Source organism: Neovison vison, chromosome 3, assembly GCF_020171115.1.
Source record: "Neovison vison isolate M4711 chromosome 3, ASM_NN_V1, whole genome shotgun sequence".
Taxonomy (NCBI): domain Eukaryota; kingdom Metazoa; phylum Chordata; class Mammalia; order Carnivora; family Mustelidae; genus Neogale; species Neogale vison.
Window position 1 is genome coordinate 47903099 of NC_058093.1, and position 12649 is coordinate 47915747.

Here is a 12649-nt window from a genome sequence, read left to right on the forward strand (position 1 = left end):
GCATGGGTGCACACGTGTGTTCATATATTCTTCACACATGTTCTCACATTCTCACATACATGTGTTTACACGTTCTCACACACGTGTTCATATATTCCTCACACACGTGCTCACACACTCCTCATGCGTGTGGTCACGTTCTCACGTGCATGGGTGTACACGCGTGTTCATATATTCTTCACACATGTTCTCACATTCTCACACACATGTGCTCACATTACTCACACGTGTGTGCTCACACATCACACACATGTCCGTGTGCTGATAAGACAGACCCGGCACATCCTTCTTGCTTATTCTCTCCGTCATCCGATGGGAAGGCGGGAAACCAGGTGCGTTTGGAGCATCTGGGGACACGTGTTGAGCCGCGGCAGGCCGGCAGGACATACAGCCCTGTTCACACTCACGCTGGAAGCAGGAGCGGCTAATGGGGGCTCAGACCTCTCTAACAAGCTAAGTATTACACTTGCGAAAAGAAACGGGTGAGCATTCTTGCCTTTGAACTTCTGTGGGTGCCCTAACGTCTCCCGGACCGACAGTGGCCCCAGCAAGCTCTAAGGAGGAGACAGTGCTTGAAGAAGCAGCCGCCTCGCAGGCTTGACCGGTGGGAGCGGCGGCGGCAGACTCCAGCGTCGCGAGCGCAGGCTGCCCGCACCTGCGGCAACCAGCAAGCCCTACCCTCGTCCTCACAGTCCCAGTGTGAGCCACTCACAATGAGGCCATCACACGGTGACACATTCACATGCAAACTGCAGTGCAGGGCCCCTGCGTGAGCTGTGGGAGGCTCACTGCACAGAAGGCACATACCTACATGGCTTCTGCTGTTCAGAAACCTCTTCCTTCCTAATTGTAAAATGTCATATGAATTCCCTTAAAATAAAAATATACCCCTCGCTTAATTCCCAGGTCCCACTATATCCACAAGCAAGAAGGCAGAGTTACAAACCGAGGACGGAGAGTGAGGACACATGAGCTAGCCTGGTGCTTCTGTGGTAGGGGGCTGTGGCAGGCGGGCCCCCTTTGTGCACCTGAGACACCAGGTGCCCAGGGAGTCTCCCTCAATTTAAATGTGGCCAAGGGGCCCCCTGTCTGGGCTTGGCTCTGCGTGATCCATTTCTGCGTCTCTCTGGTCCCATGTGTCCATTGCATGGGGGACATGTCTGCCTATTCACCAACACTGCCCTTCCTCGGAACCTTGGATTCACAGAAAAAACAACAGGGTTCATAGGAAAGGATGAGGATTTTCAGCAGAGGAAGTAAGGCCTGGCTACCGTGAAGAAGGAGCAGAAAGCAGATGTGAGAAGAACGGAATGAAGGCACGCGTCACTCCCTTTCTCTGGCGTGGGCATGCTTGGTGAACCCAGCCATGCTGAGTGGGGACACAGGACCTGCCTGGAGGCTCCCGGCCACCGTTCCTCTATCAGGGCTCTGAAAGTAACTCCTGGCCGGTTTTCCTGGAAGAGTCTGCCATCTGTTCTCTGCTGGGCTGCACCCTAAGACATTCCCGTTGGTTCTGGGAACTCTGAGAAATGGACGTCCATGTCCTGGAAGTGAGGCTACAGCGGTGGATCTCAGGGTTATTGTGGGTGTCCAGGTCAGGGCACGGCTCCAGCCCACAGTCCAACGTCCCTAGGTCTTCGCGACCTGTAGGCACAGCTCGCAAGAATTTGTGCCTGACACTTTAGGAAGGAAATCTGATACAGAGAGGGGTTTGCTTTCAAACATGTGGAGCAGAGTCTCCATGGCTGAGTCTCAGGATGGCAAGGAGAGTCAGAAAGCTGACGTGATCACCCCCCCATTTAGGGAAATAGATGTACTATAACACACCATTTAGGTATCGCAGATGCAAATAAAGATACATTTCAACAGTAAGAATTTGTAGTTCTATCTGCTCTTCCATTTTAATTAAAAAAAAAAAAAAAAACAAAAACAACCCCAAACCCTCCAGAGATCGTGTGAGTGTGGGCCCTGCCAGCTGCCAGCCTCTGGCGACACGGGCGCTTAGCTCTGGGTTCCTGCCGCAGCTGCAGATGACAGCCGGCATCAGCAACGTCCAGCAGGTCCCAGCAGGAGAACGCAGGTGATGGCCTCACCAGGGAACTGTGCTACTGTGCTTTGTCGACTGGAGCAGCAAACATGAAGGCAGAAAGGCTGTCTGGTCTTGGCCACGTGGCTCTGGCACAAGGTGTTGTGAGAATTCAGCAAGCAGGGCCGGAAGCACATTCAATTCTGTGAAGTCGCCCCGGTCACTGAGCACGGCCTCACTGGCGGCAAAGCCCAGCCTCTCCACTGCCCAAGTGAGCTTCCCCTTCAAAACCCCGGGCGCTAAGCAGTAAACTCCAACCAGCCGCTGAACATGACAACATCAGGACTGACAAGGACCAAGATGATACTGGAATCGTGGGGATGTAGTGCAGGGAGCCAGTGGTGCTAAGGACTCAGTGGCACAAGACCTCTGAGGACCCTGAGAGCTGGCCTGGCGCCCTGCGCGGTTCAAAGTGACTTCTGGCCATCGAGGTCTGTGGTGGGGATGTCAGATCAGGGGAGAGCGCGCTCAGCCCGGTTCCTACTCAGAGGCCCGCCTGCTGCTCCCCACCCACGGTGTCCGGCCTCCCGAGCTCACATCTGGGCGCAGCCGCATTGCTGCCCTGCTTCCTGGGTCCTTCCACCTCCGTGGTTGCGCACAGGCTCCTCTGTTGGTACAGGTGGACAGCCACGGCAGCCATGCAAAGCAGGATGAATATGGCCACAGCCACCACACCTGGTGAGGGGGCGAGGAAAATAGTGATGGCTGGAGTGTGCCCAGCACACCCCAGCTCGGCAGCCCCACTCACAGCCCACACCCAACCGTTTCCCTTGCAGGCCTCTACTGTGACCTGGGGACTGTCGGCCACAAGGGTCTCACAGGTCAGTAAGCAGAGAGGCTCCCACTATTCTCCGAGTATAGAACGCACCATGCCTTCTTCACCAAGTGCTTAATATTTTTGTTAAGGAAATGGAATTGTACACCTTTGCACCTTTGTAAAAAATTATTTTAAAATAGCTTGAACATGGCACGGTGATTTATAGCACATGTGAGATCTGTATGTGTGGGGATGGTCTCTAAAACTAAATTTTTCATAGGAGTATATTGACTATGGGAATTTATAGAATCCAAGGTGCTTGAGATCTCCACTTGAAAACGTTTAGATGATTAACATCAAAGCCTGTGGTTCTCAACCTTTTACATGTTAGACAAATTTAATCAAACCTTTTGGTGGGAGAAATCAATGATTGTAGGAAGCTTTCCAGTGCACATACTTATGCCGATCCCAGAACACAGAGCTGCATCAAAGCCAAGTGCTCATGCACGCCATCTCACCCCAGAATGAGATATCAAATGAAAGTTGCTGGATATAAGAATGGGAGTAAGAGTGAGACTCTTCCCTCGGCGTGCAGGGAGGGGTATCACCGCGACCGTGGCCCAGGAAGCCAGTGCCCCAGCCGTGATGCCTGGGGATAGGAGAGGCCAGGCCCGGCAGAGGGTCCCCAAGGTACTGGGCAGACGTCACAGGACAGGTGTCCAATGCTTGGTAATGTTTGATTTTTACACCAGCTTTGAGTGTATGTTTTCATCACAATTTCATCTGAAAATGGTGGTTCTACCATCATTGTTGTGATCCAACATTAGTGTATTAGCCTCATGTTTTCTTCATAAAAACAACCTACAGTGAAGTGCATTGGGGGCTACCTAACCCTCAACCATGAAACTTCTCCCCAAGCACATAGCAGGCCAAGGATGAGGCCAGTACTGTGTCTCCAGAACCGGTGCAGAAGCCCACCCGGGTCCATGCCTGAAAACCCACTTGCTCAAACTTGCTGCATGCTCTCGGGGAACCAGGGGGCTGTTCACAAGGTCAGACTTTTTCCTTGTTAGATATGTTTACAGTAATTCCTTAAAGGGCACCTCCATGAAGTCATCAATTACATGTACTGAGGGTTTCTAGCCGGGCTGGCTTCGGGGAAAATGACCTCAGAGAAGGTCATGCTCCCCAGGACTGAACTAGACAGCAGGTGCCTGGGAGGCAGGAGAGCCTGGACCCCCTCCTGGTGTAGACACTGCCCAGATTTCTGCGACAGCCAGGAACACACCTCCGATCAGTGCGGAGCCTCCGTGGTTCCCATTCTCCACGGGCTTCCCCTGCTCCGCTGCTCCAGGACGTTCTGTAGGGACAAAGGAACGGGAGTCTGAGAGAATTATCTTGTACAAGTGGAATGTGTGTGGTTTTAACTGTAGAATTGTCAGCTTGCATTAAGAATGCCTTAATCATGGGGAGTCTGGGGTGCCCATTGGTTAAGTGCAGGGCTCTTGACTCCTGCTCAGGTCACAGTCTTGGGGTGGCGGGATCGAGCCCCGCATGGGCTCTTCGTGCTCATGGGGGAATCTGCTTGAGATTCCCTCTCCCCCTGCCCATACCCCGCTCACACAGGCTCCCATAAATAAATAAATAAATAGATAGATAGAAGGAGAGATAAATAAATAGATACATCAATAAAATCTTCAAAAAAGAAGACGACGACTTTGGGTTGAGGGAGCTGTGGGTTGAGATTTCAGGGGCCCCTACTGAATGGAGGCGTACCACCCCGGGCAGCCTCCGCTGGGAGGGGCTGGGGCCCACCGCCCACAAGGTGCGCACCTGCTCGCGCGTGCTTGTGCTCCCGCACCCTGCCGATGCCTGGCCTGGCCCCACACTCCGATGAGGCCACGGGCCCCAGCACAGATGCGCGCCCAGAGCGCCCGGGATGCAGCGCGGCCTTCAGCGGAGCGGTGCGCTCAAACTGCAGGGCGGAGAGGCAGCCAGAGAAGCCCCGAGCGCCCGCCAGCGCTGTGTCCTCATCCACGTGGTCGCCGGGCTCTGCGGGAGACAGCGCGGTTAGTGGGTAGGGGTGGTGCGCGCATGTAGTGGGCGAGCTTTGGGGCAGGGACGCTCCAGGCTCTTTATTTAGCAGCGTAGTTTACAGCTCTGGGCAGGTGATGCTTAGATGCGTACTTTCACCAGCGAGGATCCCCGACGGTTCTGTCCGGAGCAACCCAGTGTGCAAGCAGATGAGCCGGGTCGCCCCATGGGGACAGTGCCGCTAAAATCCACTGCAGACGCTCACCCAGTGGTGGTGGGGGATGGGCGAAGCAGGAACCGCTGGGCTCCGGGAGAAGCGCTGGAGTCTCCCCTCCCTGTTGGACACATCTCTGGGCATCAGTGCCATGCAGCCGAGCACGGGAGCCCTTGGAACGAGGCAGCTCGTGTGCCGCCCAGAATACAGAGCTGCAGTTTTCCTGGGCTCGCAAAATGCTTTGGAAGTTTTGTTCGGCTTCTGGCAAGACAAATCTTCAAATGAAACTATCAAGACGTGGGAAGTATCGTTAGACCTTTGTCAGAATCCATGCCCTCGCGTGTATGGTAAATGAATTTTTATTTCAAATGTCATGAATCCCTGTTGCTTCAGCTTTAAACTCTCCTGCTTGGCCTGAACGTCAGCGGTGCTAGAGTCTGACTAGTAGGACGGAGCATCCCTGCGCTCCGTTCCAACCTGACGGTCCTTACCCACGTGACTCCAGGGGAAGTACTACATACTTGCTTTTCTTCGCTGTGCTCCGTGTGACCTGGGCCATTGCCCTGCTTGGTCAGACTAAATTTTGCTACGTCACAGGGCCTTTGTGTCACTAACTTCAACGTCGCTTTTGAACATAAAGTGTTTTTTTTCTTTGTTTTTAAAGTAGCTCTTGTCAGTGTTCTTAAACAATGCTTGATGTGCAGTAACTTTGTTACCTTGTGTGCCTATTCCGTGTTTGAGCTCAGGGGAGGAATTCCTGTGTTTGAACCACAGCCACCGCAGAAACGGCTGTAATTTATTGAACAGAGGCACTTGGTCGATACTGCTCTCACAATGAGTGATTGCTCAGCTCCCCAGAAAAAGACGGCCTCCTTCCCTCCAGGTGTGGAAAGCCACAATTCAACAAAAATTCAGCCCGGGCTCAGGTCACAGAACCTGAACATCTCTGGGATTGTCATCTGCTCACTTCGTTCAGACAAAGCCACTGACTGCCCACAGGGCTGGAGGAGAGCTCAGTGGGGCACAAGATGGGGCCTGGGTCTGGCCCACCTCCAACACAGTGGGGTCCCTGGGGTCCAGATGGCCCCCTGCTGGGGCTATTGGTCAGGAGAGCCTGGGATAGTCCATGGGCTTTGACTGTTTAGGATTAAAGACAAATTCTGTGTCATAGCTTAAAAAAAAAAAAAAAAGGAATAAAGTACATGCTGCTATCAGGGAGGAAATGAAACTCCACATGTCACAGCCAGTCTCCCCTCTGACCTCCATGGCGGAATGCAAAGTCAGACGTCACACACATCAGTGGCCGTGTGCCCCACTTGACTTTGCCAGCCTTAACAGACGCCCCAGTCCCAGCAGGTGCAGAGCTGGGCCTCACCTGTCCTGCTTTACCTCGGGAGGGATGCTCTCCCCTCCCCTCCTCTCCCACCTCTGCTGCAAGCATGGGTCACGGTCAGCATCTCTGACGGGGCCCATCTCCCTTGCCCCAGCAGCAGGGTCAGACCATGGACTCAGCAGTACCATGTTTCATGGGAGTAAAGTCAGTCCTTGGACTGTGGTGCTCACAGGCCTTATGGGCTCTGCTCCCCCTACCCCTGTTCCTGGAGCCTAAGGCTCTGTCACATCACGAAGCTGTGGGTGAGTCTTCCCTTCTTCAAATGTTTATCCACTTCTCATCCTCCACAGTACGTATGCTGCCTTCCATGCTTGTCCTCTACGCATGCCCTGAGTCCTGGGACCCTTGTGCTGGGGTGCAGCCACCCTGGGACAGGGGTCGTTGACACGTGCTGACAACCTGGGACGTTCTGAGGTCAGTCAGTCATTGTCGGACTGTGGGTTTGGGATGAGAAACAACAACTCTGCTTTGCTCCTGCCATGTTCTGTGGGAGCCCCGGCCCTGTTCCTGAAGCGTGGACTGCAGCAGACCTTGACGTCAGGACTCCACAGGCAAATCTTCTTATCCATTAGGATCATCAGCGTTTTAACCACATGTTCAGAATCACCATTTTAAATCAAATTTGTCATTGTACATATATCTTGAAAGTAAGTTTTATATGTGTGTATAAAATATGTGTGCATTTATGTAAAATTTGCCTCCTCCTATAATGCAACCCTAACTAAAAAATTATGTATCTATATATTATATTATAACCAGCCTCTATCTATCTGGCTCGGTTTGGATTTTCAGTTAAACTCTTACTATATTAATAGGACTTTTCACACATTACTTTTCTTCTCTTCAATGAGACGAGCTGTTAGAACATCACAATTCATGACATTTTCCATGTTGGCTGAAGAATGGGATGCATCCTTTTAATGCCCAACACAGTATTGGAAACATATCAACAGAGACTTAAAAACCAAGCTATCTTTGTTTTCAGTGATTATTCTTCTATCGTCTACCTGTGTGTAGTTTGCATTCCCCAGACTTTGAGCCTACATATGAGGAAAATGTGAAAGACTCGGGAATATAGATACAACAAAGGAAGAGATGAAAAATCATCACCTCTGATAAAGTCTATCCTGTTAGTGGCAAACAAGATGAGGGATAGGAAACAAACTCGAGAGCATTCTCCCAAAGTAATATGTGAACATCCACGGTGTTTACAGCTTATAACTAAAAAGCAAGTCCTCCTCTAAGTCTTACCTGCTTTCACTCAAATACCTGGGGACAAGGAGGGGAAGGCTTAGAGAGTGTCCACCCAACCCCTAGATGCCACTGCTCTCACCAACGCTCCAGCTGTGGCCAAGGAGACCAGGCGGCATGAAAGGCTCCTCTGGGAGGCGTGGTCGCTGGGCAGGGAGCATCCGCACACCACTGCTGGGCGCCATCCTGACCACACACGTGTGTGCTCTGCAGACCCTCACCACCCTGGGTAGGGTTCTGGACCTGTGAACTCTCTGTTTGGACCACTATCCATCTCTGAGGTCAGGGAGTCATTGTGGTCCTTGTGGTAACAGCAGAATGAGGGACAGGAGTGTGTAGCTGTTCTCAGTCCTGTTTACTTGCTCGCCTGTGGGAATTGTGCTCTCAAGATTATGGGCAACCCAGATCCAGTAGGGTTTCTGCCTCGATCGGCATGAATGATCACTGTGACCCAGGGAGTCATAGTGGAGACACAGGGGAGCTCTGCATCTACTTACCTAAGATCTTGCCCAGCACAAGGGATTTGACGGCGCTGAATTCCATGCCAGAGGACAGGCTCACTTGGCTCAGGGCTTTCTGGTCCACCTGCCCCATGAGAAGGAAACACCAACACACTTGTCATTTGTCAGTGACATGACAAGAAGCAAAGGGAAGCCATGGAATGGAAACGCAGGGCTACACCTCATGGGGAAACCCCATGTTAGGAGCTTGTCATCTGACATTTTAGCTCGTCATCTGACATTGGAACGCTAGCGCATGAGCAACCTTCATGGCATCTCAGATCCCCGCTGCCCATCCCCCTCACCCCCATTTCTCCATGATCCTTATTGCTTCCTGACATGAGATGATGATCCGTATTTGGTGGAACCCACAAAAATACCCAAACATCCAAAGCTTTTACATATCTCAAAATATAACCTAAAGAGTAAAAGCCAAAGTAGGTTATTCCATCTAGAGAGCAAATACACTAAGGTTTTTTTTCAAAAGTGCTGACGGTATGTAATTGCACTTACTCTACAATAACTCAGGTCTTTTTGCTAGTTATGCACATTTTAATCATAACTGTATTTTATCAAAGTCATATATTTAATTGTCATAACATTTGTACTCTTATGGATTCCCACTGGAAGATCATTTACAAATGCCCCACCTGTTACTTACTGTGATAACATAGACAACATTTCATATTAAGTCAATTAAAATAAATGAGGGAAAGTTTAAGCAGTTAAAATTTAACTGTGCTTGGCAAGTTTCCATTACTAAACAAACAAAAATCCTGGATTGTGATTTCTTGTCTGCAGCACAAGCGAGATTAACACAGAGAAGGAAATTTTGTATTATGCCTCTTTATCAAAATTTTGCTGTAAGGGACACACCGTAGGTGGGGAGGTAGGATGTTCATTACTGTTGGGCTGATGATGCTCTTACCTCTATGAAGACCACTCCTTCTTCTCTGTTGATCTTAACGTGGTGGAGGTGCCCGTCCGCCATGTTCTTGAAGTTAAAGTTAAAGACGTCAGGATCCTCATGTAGACCCAGCTTGTACCTAATCTGCAAACTCCCTAGAATAGAAAAAATAGCATATTTAAACAATAAAATGTTTTAAAACTGCCTTTCTATACTCCAGAGAAATGGTTATTATTTCGTTGCTTCTAGAAACAACATTTGTGCTCTAAGTCTATTCACAGTTCACCTGACGCATGGCTGGTCTCCATTCTGATGACACCATTTTTAACTCAAGACAAAGGTGTTAATAAGAGTGCTCTTTCCCGGGTTCCTGGGTGGCTCAGTCTTTAAGCGTCTGCCTTCGGCTCAGGTCATGATCCCAGAGTCCTGGGATCGAGCCCCGCATCGGGCTCCCTGCTCAGTGGGAAGCCTGCTTCTCCCTCTCCCACTCCCCTGCTTGTGTTCCCTCTCTCACTGTCAAATAAATAAATAAGACCTTAAAAAAAAAAAAGAGTGCTCTTTCTCACAATTCTTAATTCTCCGAAAGAAAGCACCCAATTCTAACAGAGGCTAATGTCTGAATTCTGCTCCAGCTTTGTAAAAGGAGCATTAAGGAATGCTGAAGCCTCAGTCTTCCTAGTCTGGCCTTCTTTGGTCTTATTTCCCAAATCTGAATTGTGAGTTACAAGAGAATGTGGCTGGTCCTGGGAGCTCTGTGGGGCCAAGGGATATGGGAGGCCTGAGAGGCCTGAGGAGGCACAAAAGATGCTGCAGATGGTGAGGAAAATGAACAACAGAAGGCACCCCTAGGCTTTATTCCCCTTGCTTTCTCACTGGCAGGGAGTCCACTGTGTCCTTCCCCGGGCTCCTTCCCATGGGATGATGAAATGCTGCTGCCTTTCAGGTGGTTTGTAGCTTAAGCCTGCAACCATTCCTACTTGGGGTCACATTTGAGATGATTGGCAGCATGTTATTTATTTTTGTTTTTATATAAACAAATATATTTGTTTATGCACACATGGAGGTTTTATTTCTAAAATCTGCTGGCATGACCAGGAGATGCAGAAGTGGAATATGGTAATAAGCTCTTTGTAGGACACAAGATTCCCCATGGTTCAGCGTGAGCTGCTCTACAAAAATTCAGTGTCCTGCTTCTACCCATCAGGTGGGCTGTGCCCAAATCCTGCCTGCAGAGAGTTTGGCAAATTTTCCCAGATGCTGAATTAGTGCCCTGACTTTCTATTTGAAATGCCTAAGGCTGTGCTTTATTTCGGCACTGGAAGCAGAGTTGTTGGCTGAGTTTGTATTGTACTTTTTTTTTTATTTGTTTTTTATTTATTTTCAGCATAACAGTATTCTTTATTTTTGCACCACACCCAGTGCTCCATGCAATCCATGCCCTCTCTAATACCCGGAGGTATTAGAGAGGTATTACACCTGGTTCCCCCAACCTCCCACCCCCCTGCCACTTCAAACCCCTCAGATTGTTTTTCAGAGTCCATAGTCTCTCATAATTCACCTCCCCTTCCAATTTCCCCCAACTCCCTTCTCCTAACTCCCCATGTCCACCATGCTATTTGTTATGCTCCACAAATAAGCGAAACCATATGATAATTCTGCTTGACTTATTTCACTCAGCATAATCTCTTCCAGTCCCGTCCATGTTGCTACGAAAGTTGGGTATTCATCCTTTCTGATGGAGGCATAATACTCTGTAGTGTATATGGAGGGACCACATCTTCCTTATCCATTCGTCCGTTGAAAGGCATCTTGGTTCTTTCCACAGTTTGGCGACCATGGCCATTGCTGCTATAAACATAGGGGTACAGATGGCCCTTCTTTTCACGACATCTGTATCTTTGGGGTAAATACCCAGGAGTGCAATTGCAGGGTCATAGGGAAGCTCTATTTTTAATTTCTTGAGGAATCTCCACACTGTTCTCCAAAGAGGCTGCACCAACTTGCATTCCCGCCAACAGTGTAAGAGGGTTCCCCTTTCTCCACATCCTCTCCAACACATGTTGTTTCCTGTCTTGATAATTTTGGCTATTCTAACTGGAGTATGGTGATATCTCAATGTGGTTTTAATTTGAATCTCCCTGATGGCTAGTGCTGATGAGCATTTTTTCATGTGTCTGATAGCCATTTGTATGTCTTCATTGGAGACATGTCTGTTCATGTCCTCTGCCCATTTTTGGATATGATTATCTGTTTTGTGAGTGTTGAGTTTGGGGAGTTCTTTATAGATCCTGGATATCAACCTTTTGTCTGTACTGTCATTTGCAAATATCTTCTTCCATTTCGTGGGTTGTCTCTTTGTTTTTTTGACTGTTTCCTTTGCTGTGCAGAAGCTTTTGATTTTGATGAAGTCCCAAAAGTTTATTTTCACTTTTGTTTCCTTTGCCTTTGGAGACATATCTTGAAAGAAGTTGCTGTGGCTGATATCGAAGAGATTACTGCCTACATTCTCCTCTAGGATTCTGATGGATTCCTGTCTCACGTTGAGGTCTTTTATCCATTTTGAGTTTATCTTTGTGTACAGTGTAAGAGAATGGTTGAGTTTCATTCTTCTACATATAGCTGCCCAGTTTTCCCAGCACCATTTATTGAAGAGACTATCTTTTTTCCACCGTATATTTTTTCCTGTTTTGTCGAAGATTATTTGACTATGGAGTTGAGGGTCCGTATCTGGGCTCTCTACTCTGTTCCACTGGTCTACGGGTCTGTTTTTATGCCAGTACCATGCTGTCTTGGTGACCACAGCTTTGTAGTAAAGCTTGAAATCAGGTAACGTGATGCCCCCAGTTTTATTTTTGTTTTTCAACATTTCCTTAGCGATTCGGGGTCTCTTCTGATTCCATACAAATTTTTGGATTATTTGCTCCAGCTCTTTGAAGAATACTGGTGGAATTTTGATTGGAATGGCATTAAAAGTATAGATTGCTCTAGGCAGTATAGACATTTTAACAATGTTTATTCTTCTGATCCAAGAGCATGGAATGGTCTTCCATCTTTTTGTGTCTTCTTCAATTTCTTTCATGAGTGTTCTGTAGTTCCTCGAGTACAGATCCTTTACCTCTTTGGTTAGGTTTATTCCCAGGTATCTTATGGTTCTTGGTGCTATAGTAAATGGAAATGATTCTCTAATTTCCCTTTCTGTATTTTCATTGTTAGTGTATAAGAAAGCCACTGATTTCTGTACATTGACTTTGTATCCTGCCACGTTACTGAATTGCTGTATGAGTTCTAGTAGTTTGGGGGTGGAGTCTTTTGGGTTTTCCATATAAAGAATCATGTCATCTGCGAAGAGAGAGAGTTTGACTTCTTCATTGCCAGTTTGGATACCTTTTATTTATCTTTGTTGTCTGATTGCTGTTGTTAGGACTTCTAATACTATGTTGAACAAGAGTGGTGAGAGTGGGCATCCTTGTCGCGTTCCTGATCTCAAAGGGAAGGCTGCAAGCTTTT

At 48.6% G+C, this 12649-nt stretch overlaps 1 protein-coding gene across 1 annotated transcript in view; it reads right to left on the reverse strand.

The window, feature by feature from the left end:
• Positions 1–554: 554 nt before the first annotated feature.
• LOC122903494 (contactin-associated protein-like 4) overlaps positions 555–12649 on the reverse strand; it is a 126803-nt gene continuing 114708 nt past the window's right edge. Inside the window, exons 21-27 of the mRNA XM_044244361.1 lie at positions 9164–9297; positions 8233–8320; positions 4677–4895; positions 4132–4203; positions 2624–2761; positions 1561–1644; positions 555–655 (exon numbers count right to left, since the gene is read on the reverse strand). Of these exons, the coding sequence (XP_044100296.1) occupies positions 555–655; positions 1561–1644; positions 2624–2761; positions 4132–4203; positions 4677–4895; positions 8233–8320; positions 9164–9297 (836 nt within the window). The remainder of the gene's footprint in view (positions 656–1560; positions 1645–2623; positions 2762–4131; positions 4204–4676; positions 4896–8232; positions 8321–9163; positions 9298–12649) is intronic.